The 17,782-nt window shown below is 40.8% G+C and overlaps 3 protein-coding genes across 4 annotated transcripts; 1 reads left to right on the top strand and 2 right to left on the bottom strand.

The window, feature by feature from the left end:
- Position 1: 1 nt before the first annotated feature.
- Positions 2-1,942, bottom strand: tmem86b (transmembrane protein 86B). Its single transcript, XM_031320773.2, has 3 exons — positions 1,653-1,942; positions 1,245-1,488; positions 2-766 (listed from the first exon to the last, which is right to left on the bottom strand). The coding sequence occupies exons 1-3, from the start codon at positions 1,701-1,703 to the stop codon at positions 312-314; spliced, it is 750 nt and encodes a 249-aa protein (XP_031176633.1). The 5' UTR covers positions 1,704-1,942; the 3' UTR covers positions 2-311.
- An 844-nt stretch (positions 1,943-2,786) lies between these two features.
- aspdh (aspartate dehydrogenase domain containing) lies at positions 2,787-5,579 on the top strand. 2 transcript variants are annotated; one of them, XM_031320616.2, is made up of 8 exons: positions 2,787-2,863; positions 3,012-3,069; positions 3,279-3,423; positions 3,549-3,633; positions 4,184-4,333; positions 4,557-4,780; positions 4,874-5,013; positions 5,365-5,579. In XM_031320616.2, exons 2-8 carry the CDS (start codon positions 3,015-3,017, stop codon positions 5,400-5,402), a joined length of 837 nt encoding a protein of 278 aa, XP_031176476.1. In that variant the 5' UTR covers positions 2,787-2,863; positions 3,012-3,014; the 3' UTR covers positions 5,403-5,579. The 2 variants fall into 2 exon arrangements, with proteins under 2 accessions (XP_031176476.1, XP_031176477.1); XM_031320617.2 differs by having other exon boundaries at positions 2,789-2,863; positions 3,007-3,069.
- Positions 5,580-5,894: 315 nt separating this feature from the next.
- On the bottom strand, positions 5,895-16,507 carry gys1 (glycogen synthase 1 (muscle)). The gene is made up of 16 exons (XM_031320615.2): positions 16,279-16,507; positions 13,437-13,555; positions 12,816-12,997; positions 11,765-11,956; positions 11,346-11,531; positions 11,016-11,160; positions 10,273-10,390; positions 9,918-10,038; positions 9,701-9,807; positions 9,483-9,542; positions 9,131-9,323; positions 8,196-8,322; positions 7,592-7,687; positions 7,323-7,486; positions 7,156-7,236; positions 5,895-7,013 (listed from the first exon to the last, which is right to left on the bottom strand). The coding sequence occupies exons 2-16, from the start codon at positions 13,552-13,554 to the stop codon at positions 6,771-6,773; spliced, it is 2,133 nt and encodes a 710-aa protein (XP_031176475.1). The 5' UTR covers position 13,555; positions 16,279-16,507; the 3' UTR covers positions 5,895-6,770.
- Between the last annotated feature and the right edge of the window lie 1,275 nt (positions 16,508-17,782).

Raw genomic sequence — 17,782 nt, 5'->3', positions numbered from 1 at the left:
GGTGTTTCTTTAGGTTTTGTTGTAGACCATTGTATTTTAAAATGTTATGACTATTTGTATGATATTTCAAATGCAAACTGGAAACACAGTAAAATATCTTGACATTGAACGCTGCTCTTTTTATCTTTTGAACTAGCCAGTAGCTGTCAAGTGCTGTCCAGTAGAAGAACTGCCCTTCTATTTTCCTCTTTTTCCTTCTTTTATTGGTTCATATTAAAAAAAACTCAAAGACCTACAAAAAGTATTAATAGGTAGTTTTGGATTTCACTAGGGTGATGGAGATACTTCAGACTCATCCACATGGATGCTGATTAGGACCTCTTCCATTTTGCAAAGTCCTCCTTCTCCACTGCCTTTACATCGCCCACAGCTATTAGTAGCTGTGCCAAATAATATGTCACCATGACAATAGCATGACCATGCTTAATTGGATCTGTCACCTTGAAAACCTGCAGAGCCAGTGACAGGTCAGACACCATGAAGGACAAACTTCCTAACAGTGTTGCCGCATGGCGGGTTCTGATGGCTAATGCCCCCATTAGAGAAATTAAAACAATGTAGACCCCCACAGCTGGAAGCAGTATGTCTGAGTTTGGTGCCTTCTGCAGGAATGGATATATGTAGATGTAGACACCTCCTCCCACCATGAACAGGATCAGATATAGAAAACGGATCCAGGAGGAAGAGGAAGAGGAATATGCCACATAACGACTGGAGAGGAAGGTGAGTGAGTACAGCAAATGAGCCACAGCAAATGCACCCATTCCTGAAACAGATGTGTGACATGTTAAGGACATACAATACATCAATAAATAGCAGGCCAATCAATTCTTCACTTTATGCAAATCTTTGTAGCTTAAATTTAAAGGGTTCTATTGATCACAGAGTATATTAATAATTTTTTATACACAAAATTAAAGTATTTGTCACATAACAACTGCAGTACAATGTAGTGAAATTCAATCTGCATTTAACCTATCCTAAGCATTTGGAGCAGTAGACATACAGTGCCCGGAGAGCAACTTGGGGTTCAGTGTCTTGCTCAAGGACACTGACATTCAGTCCGGGATCGAACCACCAATCTTGTGGTTGAGGGCTGACCCCCTCTACACTCTGTGCAACATGCCATTACATGTACTTCTATACATGCAATGTACATTCTCTAATTATGAGGCCAACCTGCAGCTTTAGTTTGCATTTTGAAAATGCCTGGATTTGTGCTTCACTGATGTACAAATTCTTACCATGCAGAAAAAGCTCAGGCCATACCAGACAGCAGTCACCAACAGCAGAGAAGAGCAATCCTCCCACCACACCCAGGACACTCTGCCCTCCATTCCAGCTCAGCACTGCTGCAGCCAATAGGAGTGTTGGTGCTGATTTGACACCCGCAGACATGATGGAAGCAGGTGAGTCAGGAGTCCACAAGTAGAAGTACACAGCTGTGGATAAAAAGAAAGGCAAGAGAGAAAAAAGGAGAGCACAGGACTGATAGAGAGGAAATGACAGAAAGAAACGGGAGACATGTCACAGCATGAATTTGAAGAGTTGGCTGAAATGATGATTTTATCCTTTCCACATAGAGAAAATTTAACAAACATAAACAACTATTGGCCAATGACTGTTGGTAAGAATAAAGGAATATTAGGTACCATGTTTCTCCTCTGCCGCCTGTCATAGGCAGCTGTCTCAAGGATGTCCATCGTCTCAGAATCAGCACTGCCGTGGGCTCAAGCAGATGTCCCAATTGGATCCTTTTGCGCACCTTGTATTTTATATCCTGTCTTTGCCGATCTGCCTTTACTCTCTTTGTCACCAACACACAATCCTCAGGTGTTTTCGTCCTGTTCTCCTGTCTCAAATCTCTGCTGTGTCTCTGTCTGTTGGTATTTCACAGCAAATGAACTTTGGACTGATCCTCGCCTTCTGATTGCACTCTGATAATCAGTGTTCTCCCTTTGTTGAGTTCTCATGGACAAACAGCTGACCTTTGACCTCTTCAGCTGGAATATATTGGTGACACAAACACATGAGGGGCAAAGTTGAACTAGTAGTAAACTCATATGATAAAGGTCATTTTCTTACTTTACATGTAAACTTCAGATGATTGTTGGTAATGGCAAATTAATGGTGTGGAAATGGCCAGAAAGGGATTTCCTTTGGTAAAATCCTTTAAATCATATCTCTTAACCTTGTAGGTGATGCAAAATGAACTATTCATCTCTGCAACAACTTTGACCACAGTTAGAAATAGATGACTGCTGTATGTCAAGGCTGGAAACTGTGTTTTCACAACTGTTTAATGTCAAAGCAAAATTCTATTCTGCTGCTGTACAGGATTATTTGCCAACATATATTTAAAATGTAATATATGACACATTTTAAGGGGTTGGGATCAAAGGATAATCTTAATAAAGAAAAAAATTATTTCACATTGTATGAGTTCACCAGATGGCCACACTGCTTTCAAATTCTCCAACAAGACAGAAAAAAACACAGCTATAAATATAAAACTAATATAGTTGAAACAAAAAATTAAACACACAGTTACATTGTGCATGTATGAGAAATGTAAATATGTTGATTGATGTACAGTACATGTAATGTGAATCAATTTCTGCCTCATCTGTCATACACAGCTTTTTCTTTGTTGCACTTTACAAGCGATTCTGAATGCACCTGAAATCACTTGAATGGATGGAAGCTTATGGTGTGATAATTCCACACACTGAGAACTAACAATGATTAACTATGGCCTCTCTAAACTTTGTACTCTGATTTCCCACAATTCCGTGAGTCGTGGGCCGGTTGTTGTGCTTCACATTGGGAGAAACGCAGCTCTGCAGAGGTGTGGGATTATCTGGTGAGTAGAGCAATAAATAAGTGTTACAGATGTCAAGATAGGAAGTAATGTTGAAAGCCGACTTGTATATGTGTGTTTTGGTTTGTGTTGTTAAGTTGCAGGTGAATATTCTGGTCTATTCTCAGCATGTTTCCTTTTGTCAGCACAGGACATGGCAACCAGCTCTTCCTTCCAAAGGATTGGAGTTGTAGGTTATGGACATCTAGGTGTGAACTCCCCCTTTCAAACACTTTCTGACATACATCATTGTATGATTTTATTATATGAGTCTTTTGCTTAGATCAATGTGTGTGTGTGTGTGTGTGTGTGTGTGTGTGTGTGTGTGTGTGTGTGTGTGTGTGTGTGTGTGTGTGTGTGTGTGTGCGTGTGTGTGCGTGTGTGTGCATGTGTGTGCTTGCGTGCGCGCGCACTTCAGGGCAGTACCTGGTGGAGAGGATCCTTAAAGATGGAGCTGCTCTCGGTCTAACACTGGCTTTCGTTTGGAACAGAAATTTTGACAAGCTCAAAGGTTTAGTTCCTGATGAACTCATACTTGGTGACCTATCATCCTTTGCAGAAAGGTGCATAAACTCATATTCCAAACACCAGTATTTGCATCTTATATGATCTCTGTGCTAGCATAGACAACATGCACAGAATGTTCCGTGACATCTTTTTAAAATCATTTTAAAACTGTGTTTTACAGGCGATGTGATGTGATTGTAGAAGTGTGCCATCCGCAGATAGTGAAAGAATTTGGGCTTCACTTCCTGTCTAAGTCTCACTTCATGGTGAGATTCTTCTCTGTTTTATGTGGAAGATGTGGTTGTTGCAAAACAGGGTATTTAATTTTTCTATTTTGTAGCATTTTATACAGTATATCGAGAGATCAATTAGCCTTGATACACCCTTTGCTTCTGATGTTCCTGTAGACTATAACAGGTAAGAGTAAGAGGGGTGACAAGGTGTGTTCATGTTTATCAGTGAGGCTTTTTTTTAATTAACAGTCTGGTCTATTCTAAAAAGGTAAATTAGTTATATTATTTTGGTTTTCTGTATTTTAGGGATACTCAATATGTTCGGGCAACTGTCTGATATGAATTTTAACATGGTAGCACTGTTTTCTTTTGTTGTCTCCAACAGATATATGCTCACTGGTCAGAAAGGCTGACACATGTCTCTGTTTTAAACTGATGTGTAAATACATGTGGTTTTAAAATAAAATAGGTGCTGTACGTAGCCATTACAGAAAATAAAAACACATAAGGTGACACAAAGTTTCAGTTATTAATCACAGAATTATGAAATCGTCTATTGTGCCTTTATGTATCCTCCTGTCAGGTGGGTTCTCCCTCTGCCCTCTCTGACCCTGCTCTGAATCAGAAGCTGCGTCAGGTGGCTCAGCAGTATGGTAGGACACTCTACGTCCCCAGTGGTGCATTATGGGGAGGCCAGGACATCCAGAGGCTAAATGATAGTGGAGCCTTGAAGGTAACACTGGGGTGGTGCAGGTGTGGTTTAGACTGAGTAGTACAGGAAGAGGAAGACATACAGTGGCCACTCTTCACATGGTTTATACTTTGAGAATAAAGATGCAGCTGGCTTAGTGACAAATAAACTATTATTTTATATTAGTACTCAGGATATGAGTGTCTTCTGGTAAACCTTATTGTGTTCTGATTGAACTCTGTTCCTTCTCTTGATTTGTTTTCAGGCTTTGTTTATAAGAATGTCCAAGCATCCATCCTGCTTCCGTCTGACAGGAGACGTCCTCTCTGAATGGACGGAGAAAGAGGGCAGGCATGTTTTATTCAGAGGCTCAGTGGCAGAGTTGTGCCCACTTGCTCCAAACAACGTTAACACCATGGCAGCAGCAGCAGTGGCAGCAGGAACACTCGGCTTTACGGGTGTTCAGGGAGAGATTGTGTCTGACACAGCGTGAGTCCTATTAAACATCTGATTGATCTGATTGAGCCTTTCATATCTGCTTTAATCACACTTTACTTTCCATACCTGTTCCTCCTGCCCCAGGTTAAGTGAGTATCATGTGGTGGAGGTGGAGGTGACTGGGCCCGGTGGCTTCTCAATACACACAGTGAGGAAGAATCCAGCCAAACTCGGAGCTGTAACCGGCAGTGCAACATACAACTCCTTCTGGAATAGTTTACTAGGTGAGTCCTGCATGGTTCCTCAAAGATCCTGATGGATCCTGCCAGCTATCTGCTACCACTGGTGGAAGAAGTCCTCATATACTTTAGTGAAAGTACCAATGTAGGTATTTCTGCCACTGTCTACTGGAAAGTCAGTTGGAAACAATGATGTAATTAATGTCATGAAAAAACTGTTTAGGTCCAAATAAGAGAACAGATTTTGAGTTTGTGTGCAAATAAGTGAATTGTTGTCAATTACCCTTCATAATAAGTGTGTAATATCAACAGAGGGTAAAATTGTAGTAATTGTAAAATTGTGGGGATTAATTAAAGTATAAATTCTAATTATATATATCTTTTTTTTTTTTACAGTTTGCAAAGGTCATGGGGGCCGAGTTTACTTGTGCTGAAGCAGACGAGAACTCTGCAGGATTACCTACGACACAGCAAAACAAGCCAGATAAATCAGATGGTTTATAGTGGGTGTGTTGTGTGGATGGTGTCACTGGATCAGTATGTTACAAAGAACTTGAAAACCCACAGACCTTGGATATTTGTGTTCCAATAAACTGCATGCATACAAAGAAGAGCCAGTTATCATTTGTAAAACACTTATACTGTAGGTATATATATATATATTTATACTTTATTATTAGTTAATCTGGTGCAAGATTGTACAAATGATAAAACTCTTACAGGCAGTGTGAGCATATGCCTGGTAAAATCATTTCCATCTTCTGTTACAGACAAAAAGTCAAGTCTAGCTCTTTCCCAGCCATCTCTCTATGTCCTTCACCTGTTCCCTTTTTTGCTGTCTGTCTCACCTCTATTCCATTCAAAAATAACAGGCAAACCCAGAAATAATTCACAAAAGCACACACACAGACAGGAGTGCAAGGTTATGTTGGTGATCGTCACTGAAAGACTGTAATACAATAAGGTGCAGAAAGAAAATGAAAACACACGCAACCCTATTCTCAAAATGAGAATCAGCTTTTTTTTGTTTTCTGATGCTATTTCTTGTTCTTGTGTGTGTGTTGTACATTTCTTCCCCCATTCTCCTTTCTTCAAGTTTTGTAGTAAACAAGGCATTTGAAAGAAAGAAGACAATGCTATAAGATGGACAGTTGAGTTTGAAGTACTGTATCATCATCATCATCACACTTTTAAGCCAAACACAAGTAAAAAGAACAGGTGTTCTTTGTGGGTATTCACAGCAACTGTCTTTATATGAGCATTTCTTTAAACCAGTAAAACAGTTTTGAATGTTTAAAGATGACTAAATGAGTCTGGTAAAAAGGATGGTTATGCTATTTTCCCTGCTCTGACCCACGTTTGAATTTAAGTATAAAAAACCCTCCAGAGACTCAAAATAATCCTCTATTATTGTTTCCAATGCTTCAGACCTACAGTATGTTATCCAGTGTTAGTACACTACAAAATCCAGCAATCCTGATTTGTTTCCCATGTTGAGCTGTTTAGCCCTTTCTAGCTGCTGCATTTACTACACAAAGCAAACCACTGGTTGCACTGCTGGTGTAACTGAAACAATACCAAAACATATCAAACTCACAAATATTTCTCAAAATCTGAGGTACGAACAGGTTGGGAAGACACAGACAGTGATGCAATTTTTCACAACAAGCCAATATTACATTTATCACTCCCATTCACACAAATGCACTCATTTACAAAGTACATGGATCACTTTAACAATTGGCGATAAACTTTCACTAGTGAGGTTTAGCATGTACTGTATGTATATGTGTGTGTCTGTCTCAGTCTTTCTCGCCGTTGCCATCGCTGTTTCCATTAGCCCCATGTACAGCAGAAGACTTGTTTTTGAATGGCAGGGTGTAGGGCTGGCGGATGTTTACCCGGTCCTTTTCTGCCTCTAGATCTTCATCGTAGCGTTCTTCTTCATCGTTGTCCTCAGCCTCGCTGTGGTGGGGGGAGGAGTGGCGGGACAGAGATGGAGACGGTGGCACAGAGGCTGGTCGGGGGTAACGGAAACCAGAGGTCTGAGGACGAGAACCAAAAGGCATCAGAACCAGTGGGTTGAAGTGTAAAGATTTCACCTTGATGAATGCATGAATAAAATTAAATAACAATGAATAGTGACAACACAGTACATCTCCCATCCTAACACACATGTTAACTTACTGAGGTGGGCTCCTGAAGTTCATACGTGTAGGTGTCGGGGAAGGCTTTAGCCAGGGCCATATGACGGGCAGATATATAATACTAGTGCAGCAAACAAACAAGAATTAATATTAGTTCATCTTGAAGTTATCACATACACAAAAGGAGTCCTTTTTTTGGTATCTCACCCTGCCGAGGTATTTCCAGTCCAAGAGGTCGCTCAGACGCTCAGTACGGTTCCTCTGGATGATCCGCTGGCGCCGGCTCTGCTTGCAAAACTGAAACAGGAAGGACGTGAGCTGGTTACACGACTCGTCCACCCCCCGATACCGCCGGTCCAGGATGTAAATGCCTGCAAAAAGAAACAGCACGATGTCATAGAAAGCAACAGTTATCACTGCGTATCTTTTAAAAGACAAACTTTGAGAATTTAACAGAGGAAGTATGAGATACGCACCATACGCTGAGGGGTCTGCTATGTGTTCCTCCATGAAACAGCCAAAGCCTGACAGGTTAGTTGAGATGGATGGAATTCCCATGACTGTGCACTCAGCTGATGGTAACAGAAACAGCAAGGCCCTCTTAATATTATACAATATACCTGCTGTTGGAGCCATTACACCGCTTTGTTTTATTTATATAGGCTACCATGTTGGTTATGCCAATTCATATGCAGTTTTATGTTTGAGCACTGGGTGGAGCATTGCCTTTGGGAAGGCATAAAGGTAATCAGCCACAGGTACACAGGTGTGTGGAAATTGGGGAAAGCATACAGCTTTTCACCGTGTCAGTCGTGTCTTTCATTTGTTTGATAAGGAAAATGAATGGAACTAATCCAGAAATTAAATTAAATGGACTGTAATGCTTGTGCGACGGTGAGCAGGCCGTTAAGGAAAATAAATGGGTCACAGCACCGAAATGCGAACAAATTGTGGACATTGATTATTGGCACGCAGAACACGCGTCCAAGCAAGTCCTCCCCTGATCCCAATGTAGGAGATGATAAAAGACTCTACACCTGCATACATAAATACACCTTATCAGCATACATGAGAACGTACCTGGTGTGTAGCCCCAAGGCTCGTAGTAAGAGGGGAAGACGCCAAGGTGGCAGCCTCTTACAAACTCCTCATAATCCATTGGAAGTAGAGGAGAGGTGGACGAAAGGAACTCTGGATGAAAGATAATCTAAAGGAAGGAGAAGCCATTCTGTGTAAGTATTCACTATAATACAAACTGATATTCTTGGCCACATGACGCTCTCAAAAGTGTGGAATTATAAATCACTGCAGAAATTTGACTCATGTGCACTCCTGAAATGGTGATGTACCAACAGTTTCTGCCCACCTATACATTGAATGCATTATTTATTAGTTAAAGGGGAATTTTTTAGCTTAATTAACCTTAACTGAACAGCTTCGGAGTCATTGGAATGGTTATATGACTTTTTGACTTATAAACCACCCTTGCAACTTTTGGCCGGCGAGCCGCCGGCCTCGGCGTCATGAAGTATCGCGTGATATCATGTCTCGCGATTTAACAAATTGCTTCACGGCACTGCACACATACGCCCATTCAGGAACCGGCTAACAAGGTAGCGATGGAGTTTTTCACACTATCGTCATGGCTGAGCCGGCAAAAAAGAAGCAGAAAGCTAGGAATGCATTGTCGGAGGAACAGAGAAAGAAGAAACGGCAGACTGACCGAGCGAGGAGTCAGGCACAAGTAGACATAGAAGCTGCCAAATATTTATTCCGAAGCTGTAGGGCGAGCTCTATAGAGAAACCTGCGAGCAAAAAGCAAAAAACTGCATAGCGCTCCTTTAAGTTTAGGATGCCTTCAAAAAAACAACAACCACATGTTAAACTTAGTGTACTGTATATATGTGAACTTGTCTACACTTGTTTACACTCTGACGTAACAACACGTAAAAAGGTGAGAAGACATCTTTTTTTGTGGCCTATGCCATTTATGGACTACTGACAGCTGACCTTACCTTGACACGGTCAGCAGAGCTATTGAAAAGGCCGATACGGCGAACCGAGGTAAGGATGGGGTCGTTGCTGTCCTCCAGCATATTATGGGTGCAGACTGGAGGCTGGCATTGTCTCTGAGTTGCAAAAATGGCACGCTTCATTAAGGTGAAATCCTCTTTGTCCATTATCTTCGACACATCTGGCAGCTGCCCACTGATGAAAAAAGCGTGTTTTAGATTCAAAGGAAAATTGTAAAATGACTACAATACAATATGTATTAGCATGAATAAACTCAACCATATATCATACTTTAAAACAGGTTATTCCACATCTTACAGGTTTCATTAAGTAGACTGAAAGTGGTCAACTTACACTAGTAGTGACTCATAAAGTTTCTTTCCGAAACGTTCCTTCACAGTCTGAGCAGTGTCCCTGTAAGTGACAAAAACAAAAGAATACAACGGAAATAAGACAACTACACACAACATTAATACACTTTTTCAAGTGGAAATTAAGTATATACACTTGAAGTCAATGTACACTTTTAGTAAGATACTTCATCTCCTTGTTTAACATAACATAAACCTCACCAGAGCTGTTTCCTGACTGCTTGGCCCTTCAAGGTCTCCACATTGAAGTTGTTAGTCCGAGCCGGCATGATGAAGAATGCAATGACGGTTACGTCACTGTGATTGACCTGCAACAGGCAGACCATTTTACCAAAAAGATTTACCTTCGTCCTTCTACACACAGACACACAGACACACACACACAAATACATGAACACACACATGAACACACACTTACCCTCAGTAGATAGTTGAGTCTGGCCAAAGCTTCCAAAAAGATGTCGGCTCCTTTGTTGGAGAACTCGTACCTTCCAGCAATGAAGAGGAACAAACACTTGTCCAGGTTGAAGTCAAGGTGCCTGATGGTAACACAAACCAAAATCTGTCACAAGAGCTGGATGAGTGTAGCACTTACAATGTTTCCCCCCTTCTCTTTAATAGCATAACAAGTACTATATTCTTCAGAATGTGATTCATCTATTTCTTATGACAATTCATTTGATGAAAAGTAACCAGCAAAAAACTCTCAATTTCACTTCTTAAAGTTCTGACTGTGCTGTGAATGTTGTAATGTGTGTTGTGGGGTGTCTGACCCGTAGAAGTGTCCCCTGACGAACTCCTGAATGCGATTCTTGCTCTGAGCGTGGAGGTTTTGAAACTCGTGCACGGCTGAGAACTTCTTCACATTGAGCCCATTGGGAGTAACAATGTCTGTGTGTGATTGGAGAGATTAGGGGCATTAAATGCAACATAGAGACAGAGAAATCAGTCAAACTTTAGTAAAGTATCTAATTAGCTAGGTAGCTAACTGTGTTAAAGCTATAGTGCGTAGTTTCTGCTGCCCCCATGAGGAATTCTAAGTAATGACAAAAAAAACTGTCAGCGCGTCCGCATGACACAAGCCTTCCGTGATCGCGCACCCCTCCCACTATTAAAGGCTCCCACCCCTCGGCCATGCAGTTGCTAGTAGCCAAGGAGGATACGGAGGATTAAGAAATCATGATGGAGTCTTCAGAAGAGGTAATTATCTTTTTCTCAATTTTCTGCGTGCAAAAGTCGCCAGTTTCTGAACACAGCCATACTGAGAAATACAGAGAGAGTTGTGTGGAGCTGATAGTCTTAATTAGCTTTGCAGCAACTCATTTGATAATGGCTTGAATGTAACGGACGTTCATTAATATAAAAAAAAGTTACGCACTAAAGCTTTAATTAAAATGATGATACATTGAAACATTCACTAAGAAAGCAGTAAGAAATACATCATATCCCCGTACCGTAAGACCTGCTTGCCCAGGCAGTGACAAATGAGGATAGGACGTTTCTGAATATCACACACCTGGTTTCCTCTTGAGCAGAAACTCTGCCTCAATGGCTGTGATCTGTGACACAGTGGTGAAGACATGGGCACAGTGAGCAGCTGCCCGCTCCAAACAGTAGCGGTGGTAGATCTGTCTATCGCCTGCTTCCTTATCCACGTTGAACTAAATAAGACATAGGAGAAAGAGTGCGATGAGTACATTTCTTGTTGAACTGTCTGATTATGTATTCATTTCTAATTTACCTACAGAAAAATCAAAGTCAACATGACTGTTCAATGGCCTATTTCTATTGTTTTGCATTTGTTTAATTACTGTACATTCCTGCAATAAAATGTACACACACATACCTCTGCAAGTTTGTTATAGAAGTCCACATTTCCAGCACACAGGTATCGTCCCAGCAGTGTGGCGTGAGTGGTGAATATGGTTGCGATGGACAACTGTCTATGTCTACACAACACCAGGCCCAGGCCGGCCAACCACTCATGGAAATGGGCCACGATGTGTGAAGGCTGCTCACTCTGGGCTGCGAACTGCAATACGGAAAAAACAGGGTTTATATGTACAGTACTGCACATACATATATTTCAAACCTTCAGATTATTTGGATATTAATAATAAGACAATTTCAGACTTTTCAAGAGATAATTGATCTTCTTTCAGCACTTAAACATGCAGTATTGAACTTCTTCTTTCGACACAACATAGGTAAATAATTTAATGTTTATAGAAATTCTTGTCACTTGACAGTTTTCTTGCTGCTGACCTCCCCCAGAAGCCAGGCGGTCAGGAAGCCAAACAACACGGCATCGTTGGCCTCGCGGTCGAACCACGGCACGCCGATGTCACAAAGATCCCACAACTCGCTCTTCCAGCTGTCCAGAGACCAGGCGGTGAACGCGACATCAATCAGAATAACATAGGGACTGCCCTCGATAAGCCACCGCCCAAAGTAAACCTGCAGGGAAAATGGAGAAAAGGGTGAGCGAGGTAAAAAATAACTTTAATTCTTTATGCCATACATCATCCACCATACCAAATAAACCACGCAAATCATAGAAAGCATAAAGATCCGCAGCTGTAACAGCAGCTCTTATTTTTTGTTACATTTACCTTCACCATGTTTTTTGTATGTAAATGGTTCAGTTATTTGCAACTTGCTCATCCCAGTTACAAAAACATGTGACCGACCACACCGTTCAAGAATAACCTTGATGAAGTTTGTCGAGCAAATATGTCACCTCAAGCTTCAAGTGAACTTAAAAACTAAAATAGACATAATTTAATGTAATAATACAGGACATAAATATCTTTTAAGAAACTAGTGCATGTCTGTCCTAAGCTTAAATGTCGTGTGATTCAAGGTAAACCAGATAGGCTTCGTTGAAAAAGGATGCACTGTACCTTTAAAAAAAGCCCCTCTCCTAGCCTTGACCCATAATACCACAGCACTCCCAGAGTGATACAGCACAAAGCTTTAAAAGTATCACGCACACACACTGACAGTCATCTATTTCTGGAGTGTGTTTTTGAGAGAGAGACAGAGAGACACTGATACAACCTCTAACCTTTGCGAGGAAATGTCACAGGGTTTGGAGACGTGGCCAGTGAGCAGAGACCGAGTGGGTCGGATATAAAACAGGGGCTAAGGATGATCTTAAGCTGGTTTTCTAAGTGTAGTTCACATCTACCACACGTTTTCACAAATCTCACTCTATAATCCCTCCAACTATGTGTAGTAAGAATGACTGTCCTTGAGTGGATCTTACAAATTTAACTCAGAGCCGTATGTGTTTATTGTGTACGTGTGGTACTACCTTGCACCCACTGGAGTTCATCTTGTCAATGGTTCTCTTCAGCGCCGGGTTGGTAGGCTCGATCAGCTCCACCTGAGTGCGCACGTTGCTCTCCACATAGGGACCCACCAGGAAATAGTTCTCCCCCCATTCCTCTGCGGTCAGACGGGCTTTGGTCTGGAGGACAGTGTAGATACCTCCAACTTCACACATGCAGCAAACATGCCACACGTCGCACACAAAGCAGAGGATATAATGTGATTCAACCAGATATATATATGAGACATTACCGTGATAGGTCTCTCTAACAACTAGAATTTCCCTGAAGATGATGTGAATAAACAAGATTGGACATGAAAACAGAATAAATGACAAGCAACACATTTTCTGTCTTTATATACATTGTTTGTGCAAGCAGAAAACAAAAATATCTAGAATAACCACTTGTCAATATGTGCTCACATGCATTTGTTCATGATATATCCACACCATATAAGTTTTACCTACAGCAAACTCAGTATTAAAGTGTTAATGTGTACGTCAGCTGACAGAGTGTATTAAAGTGTGGTCACGTTTCCAAGGCAGACATAAAAAGCTCATCTGACACCACCCACGCGCACACACACACACACACACACTTGCCTTTGTTAGCGACCTCCCATGCAATTTCAAAAAGAACAGCGTCCTCCAAATCAAACTCCTCGTCCCACTCCTCCAGTCCTGACAGGGACGTGACAGAGAGGCTGCGAGCCAGCGGCATGCTGGGTAAACACAGAACACACTCAGCTGAGATGGGAGCACCTACATGATTGTCACTTATTGAACTTATTTACCAAAAGTTGTTTGATGTGTAAGCAATTCACACTTAGAAACAAGGTTTTTATATCGAAACCTGTTCTTTGTTTTTATTCCTTTCGAAAGAAATGAAATCATATAAGCTGTTATAACCAATTGCCTGTGATGACAGAAACTGAAGCATTGCATTTTTTCTAGTTTATCAATGCAAGTTTCTCTGGATAACAGTATCAGCTAAATCTCAAGTGTAAATGACACATTCTTTTAAACAGTGCAACTTTCTCTTGACTAAGATTTCCTCACACACGTGCAAGTATGTCATCAATGAGACACACATCACATTTCACAACACTATTACATTATACCACTGTGATGTAAATACAACCTTTCCCAATTCTTTTACCATGTTAACAATCCTCTCTTGTGAAACTCTGATGATTGAATTTGTAGTCAAACCTTTTTAATGTTTTTTTTTTTTTTCTATTTCTATTCGGTCTTTGGAATAGACTCAAAAGCTTAAGTTAAGCTTAACCTTGGCTGTTCCTATAGGAAGCCCTGTGCAAACACACAACACTAATGGTACATTGATTAATAGATAGGGATCCAACGTATATGTGTGTGGGTTGTGTGTCTATGGTATTTGCTCTGTCTATTATCTGAGATGGTCAAAGGGCTTTTTCTGCCTACTACTACTAGAGCTGTAACAATTCCAAATGTTGCTGTACAATTAATTGTCTCAGAAATAATTGCAATTAACAATATCATTGTCTCTTTCAGTTTAATTTAAAAATATTTATTAATTTATTACTTTTTTAAACCAATTCAAGTTTTGAATTAATCTTTTGGTTATATATCACTGTTATCTGAGCCAGATAATGTAATAACACAGGTACGCAGCCTATGAAATAAACACTGCCTATTTATTATCATAAAACATTTTTGTATCCCCCTTGTCATTTTTGTTACCTAAACAAAATCAACAATCACCCTCTACAGTCATACTCCTTAAGACCTTAGCTAATGTTAGCAATTAATTGCGGTTAAACAAAGAAACTGTGATTACGTAAACAAAATGGACAATTAGACAATTATGTAATAATTGTTACAGGCCTAACTACTACTTCCCTCTAACTACACAACACACACACGCGTACAGTCAAGCATATCACATACTGCTGCTCCTGTCAATGCATCCTACTGCAACAGAAAAAGTTTATTTGTCTTCCTATTAGCAGTGGAGACATCTAAAAGGCATAATTAACAGAGGAGTGAAATCAAGCTGACTGAGTGTAAGATGCACTGAAAATACGACTTTGTGTTCAGTTTCTGCTTGCAGAAATGGTGCAACCTCCTAAACAAATGGTGGAGTGGGGTGAAACAGGATGCAGGAAGGCACAGATCAAGTAGAAACTTGACTCGCTGATATGCTACTATGAAATTTTGAAATTGCGTAAAGTTCAGACGTGGTAAACTACAAAAACTAACCAGTGCACAAACACTGGGTTACACATAGACAGATAGGAAATGCCCTTCCACCTGTTCAACTGCTCATTGCTTACCAGAAAATCAATAGGTGTGTACAGTATACAACAGACAAGTTGATCTCAAATTCCCAGGTGATTGTGCTGAATTGCTACTGAGAGCAGTGGACAAAAGAGAGTTTAGTGATTAACAATAGATCTGTCGCTGTCCAAGCCTGATAAAGGCCCAGATGAACCAGAACTCCAGTCTGATTAAAATGTGCGGTTCAAATTGATGACTAACATCTTTTCAAATAACCTTTCCTTCATTTGCACGTCCCTCAGATAATTCACATCAGACCGACTTAAATAGAACTTCAATATCCCCACCAGACATGTTTTCAGATATGAAAAATAGAGTAAAATACTCTGTTTGGAATTATTGTGTTTTAACAAAATAATGTCAATTGCTTTGTTAGAATTGCTTCAAATTACATCTACTCCTTCATCCTCGTTGAAATATCTAGAATCTATACGCAAATATTTTTTATTTGAATGTGAACTGCACATTAGTCTAAGCCAACCAAGTGAAGTAGGCTAATCATAAGCAAAACATATTTTTTAGTGGAGGTTGATTTTAAAAGTGGGAAGGAGAGGGAGAAACAAACTTCTGAACAAACCACCATCCTTTTACAGGGAGTAAATATCACAGTGCTGAAACTGAATTGCTGCTCATATTAGGGGACTCCCAGGGATTCCCTTGGGGTCTCCTTGGAAACCCTCACCTGCTTGGGACACATCACTTTATGGATGCTTTCATGAATGAATGACACTTCACACTAATCACCATCATGCCCCTGTCAATGGCATACCCTTTTAAGGATATTTTGATTTGAACTGCCCAGGGCCTACGGATCTGTCCCACATCAGGCAATGGAGGACGCACTGCACGTCAGCCTCGGGTAGCGACGGCTCGTCCAAAGACTACAGGACACAACAGCACCATAAAACCAACAGCAGACCTCTCGGCTGAATTTGCATGCTGTTGTGTGTATCGTCTGTGTTTTCTCTCACGAGTTGAGGAGCGAACGTGACATCAGGCGTGCATCTACTGCATCTGCGGACACGCGCAAAGGACACAGCGTCCTGATGCGCGCCCCCGTCTGTTGAGGAAGTAGCCTATTCAACTATATTCAATGTGGAAATGAAAAATACAGATGTCTACTCACCCTTCGGTTTCGTCCCCACTTCAAGAGGATGAACAACACATTGGCAGCTGTCGCAGTCAATCGAAAAAAAATGAAACCAACGGAGAGTGAGGAAAAGGGGGCGGCGGCTTTAGTTAAATGCCAGCGATTCACATTGGTTTGGTGCGTTTGCTGTCAGATTGAAGGACAGGGCGCTCATGGCCTGCGATGCAGGAAGAAGGTTGGGTTGGTGAATGCGGGGTCTCTGCTGTCACATTATTCATGAGCTTTACTCCCATTGGACCTCAGTCTCATCTTTGTCTCTGCCTCTGCACACAACGTGACGGGAACTGGGCGTTTTCCTCAGCTGAGAGACGCAATTGGCTGAGCAGAGGTTAAATGGAGTTGCAGTGGTTGGTGAATTATCTTTTCATCCATACAAAAGGGGGGAGTCATGGGAAACCGGGCAACTTTTTTTTTTCCAATGAGGAGGTAGAAGAGCAATAGAGTTATTTATAATGTCTTCTGAGGGTCATGAGTGCATATAGTTTTGAGAATGCAACGTGACCAGTGACATTAAGACACCCAATCCCTTTGCATATCCCTGAAATATCACATAGGCCTACTCCACTGGCTGCCATCTGTCTAACCCCACCAACTTCCACCCTTGATAGGCCTGACCACAGGTATACTGTATATTGGTAATGCTGCTGAAAATAAGAGTCAGTATCACAGACCCCGATTTCAGTAAAGGTCTGCACAGCTGAGGTGTTACTGAGCATGATGCTATCCTCCTGCTAGCTCAACCAAGTCCTGGTCTGTGCTGTGGCGTGACCTCTGAACTACAACCTCTGAACTCTGACTGTGTTATGTGTGTCTAGATGGGTTGACAGAAAGCACCAACAACTTTCAACGATAAATAGCCTACAGACACATTGAATGCACTGATAAATATGAAAAGATCGGAGGGTCATCGTCGCTGACGTCTAGGTATCACATTTTCATTTATAAAGCCTTGCTCTTTACGTTTTTTGGGGATTATTATCATTGAGACATCATGAGTTTAAAGTGAATAACCATGACACTAGATCATAGGATAGGTTAGCTTTAGAAAATCCTCTTTACAAACTCTGAACGAGACAAGACTGTTTTTCTTGATCTGCTGATCATTTTATTGATTAATTCATTAGTGGTTTGGCCAATAAAATACCCTCTACACCCAATACAAATTTATATATTTGATATAATACGTATATATCTATGCATAGAGCCCAAAGTCATGTCATCAAATGTCTTGTTTTATCTGACCAAAAGCCAAAGATATACAATTAACTATCACGTTATGACTAAAAAAAGAAGTTCTCACATTTTAGGACTTAGAACTATCAAATATTAAATATTTTTCCTTGAAAAATTACTTAAATGGTAAATCAATCATCAAATTAGATGCCAATTATTTATCTGGGGATCGACTAACCGTTTCATCAACTAATCTTTGCAGCTCTAAAACTGGTAAGGGGCACATGTTCTGCTGAGTAGCATACTT

Source organism: Sander lucioperca, chromosome 21, assembly GCF_008315115.2.
Source record: "Sander lucioperca isolate FBNREF2018 chromosome 21, SLUC_FBN_1.2, whole genome shotgun sequence".
In the NCBI taxonomy this organism is placed as follows: Eukaryota; Metazoa; Chordata; class Actinopteri; order Perciformes; family Percidae; genus Sander; species Sander lucioperca.
This window is presented reverse-complemented; position numbering and strand designations above follow the sequence as displayed.

What these genes read in the sequence shown, in the direction of transcription:
- tmem86b (XM_031320773.2), bottom strand. Translation starts at nt 1,703, where the DNA reads ATGGACATCCTTGAGACAGCTGCCTATGACAGGCGGCAGAGGAGAAAC. An exon ending in GGCGGCAGAGGAGAAACATG is followed by an intron (nt 1,489 to 1,652) that starts GTACCTAATATT and finishes CCTCTCTATCAG; the next exon opens with TCCTGTGCTCTCCTTTTTTC. An exon ending in GCCTGAGCTTTTTCTGCATG is followed by an intron (nt 767 to 1,244) that starts GTAAGAATTTGT and finishes CATCTGTTTCAG; the next exon opens with GAATGGGTGCATTTGCTGTG.
- aspdh (XM_031320616.2), top strand. Translation starts at nt 3,015, where the DNA reads ATGGCAACCAGCTCTTCCTTCCAAAGGATTGGAGTTGTAGGTTATGGA. An exon ending in GAGATTGTGTCTGACACAGC is followed by an intron (nt 4,781 to 4,873) that starts GTGAGTCCTATT and finishes CTCCTGCCCCAG; the next exon opens with GTTAAGTGAGTATCATGTGG. An exon ending in CTTCTGGAATAGTTTACTAG is followed by an intron (nt 5,014 to 5,364) that starts GTGAGTCCTGCA and finishes TTTTTTTTACAG; the next exon opens with TTTGCAAAGGTCATGGGGGC.
- gys1 (XM_031320615.2), bottom strand. Translation starts at nt 13,554, where the DNA reads ATGCCGCTGGCTCGCAGCCTCTCTGTCACGTCCCTGTCAGGACTGGAG. An exon ending in GACTCAACTATCTACTGAGG is followed by an intron (nt 9,808 to 9,917) that starts GTAAGTGTGTGT and finishes TGCCTGTTGCAG; the next exon opens with GTCAATCACAGTGACGTAAC. An exon ending in ACTGGAAATACCTCGGCAGG is followed by an intron (nt 7,237 to 7,322) that starts GTGAGATACCAA and finishes TTGCTGCACTAG; the next exon opens with TATTATATATCTGCCCGTCA.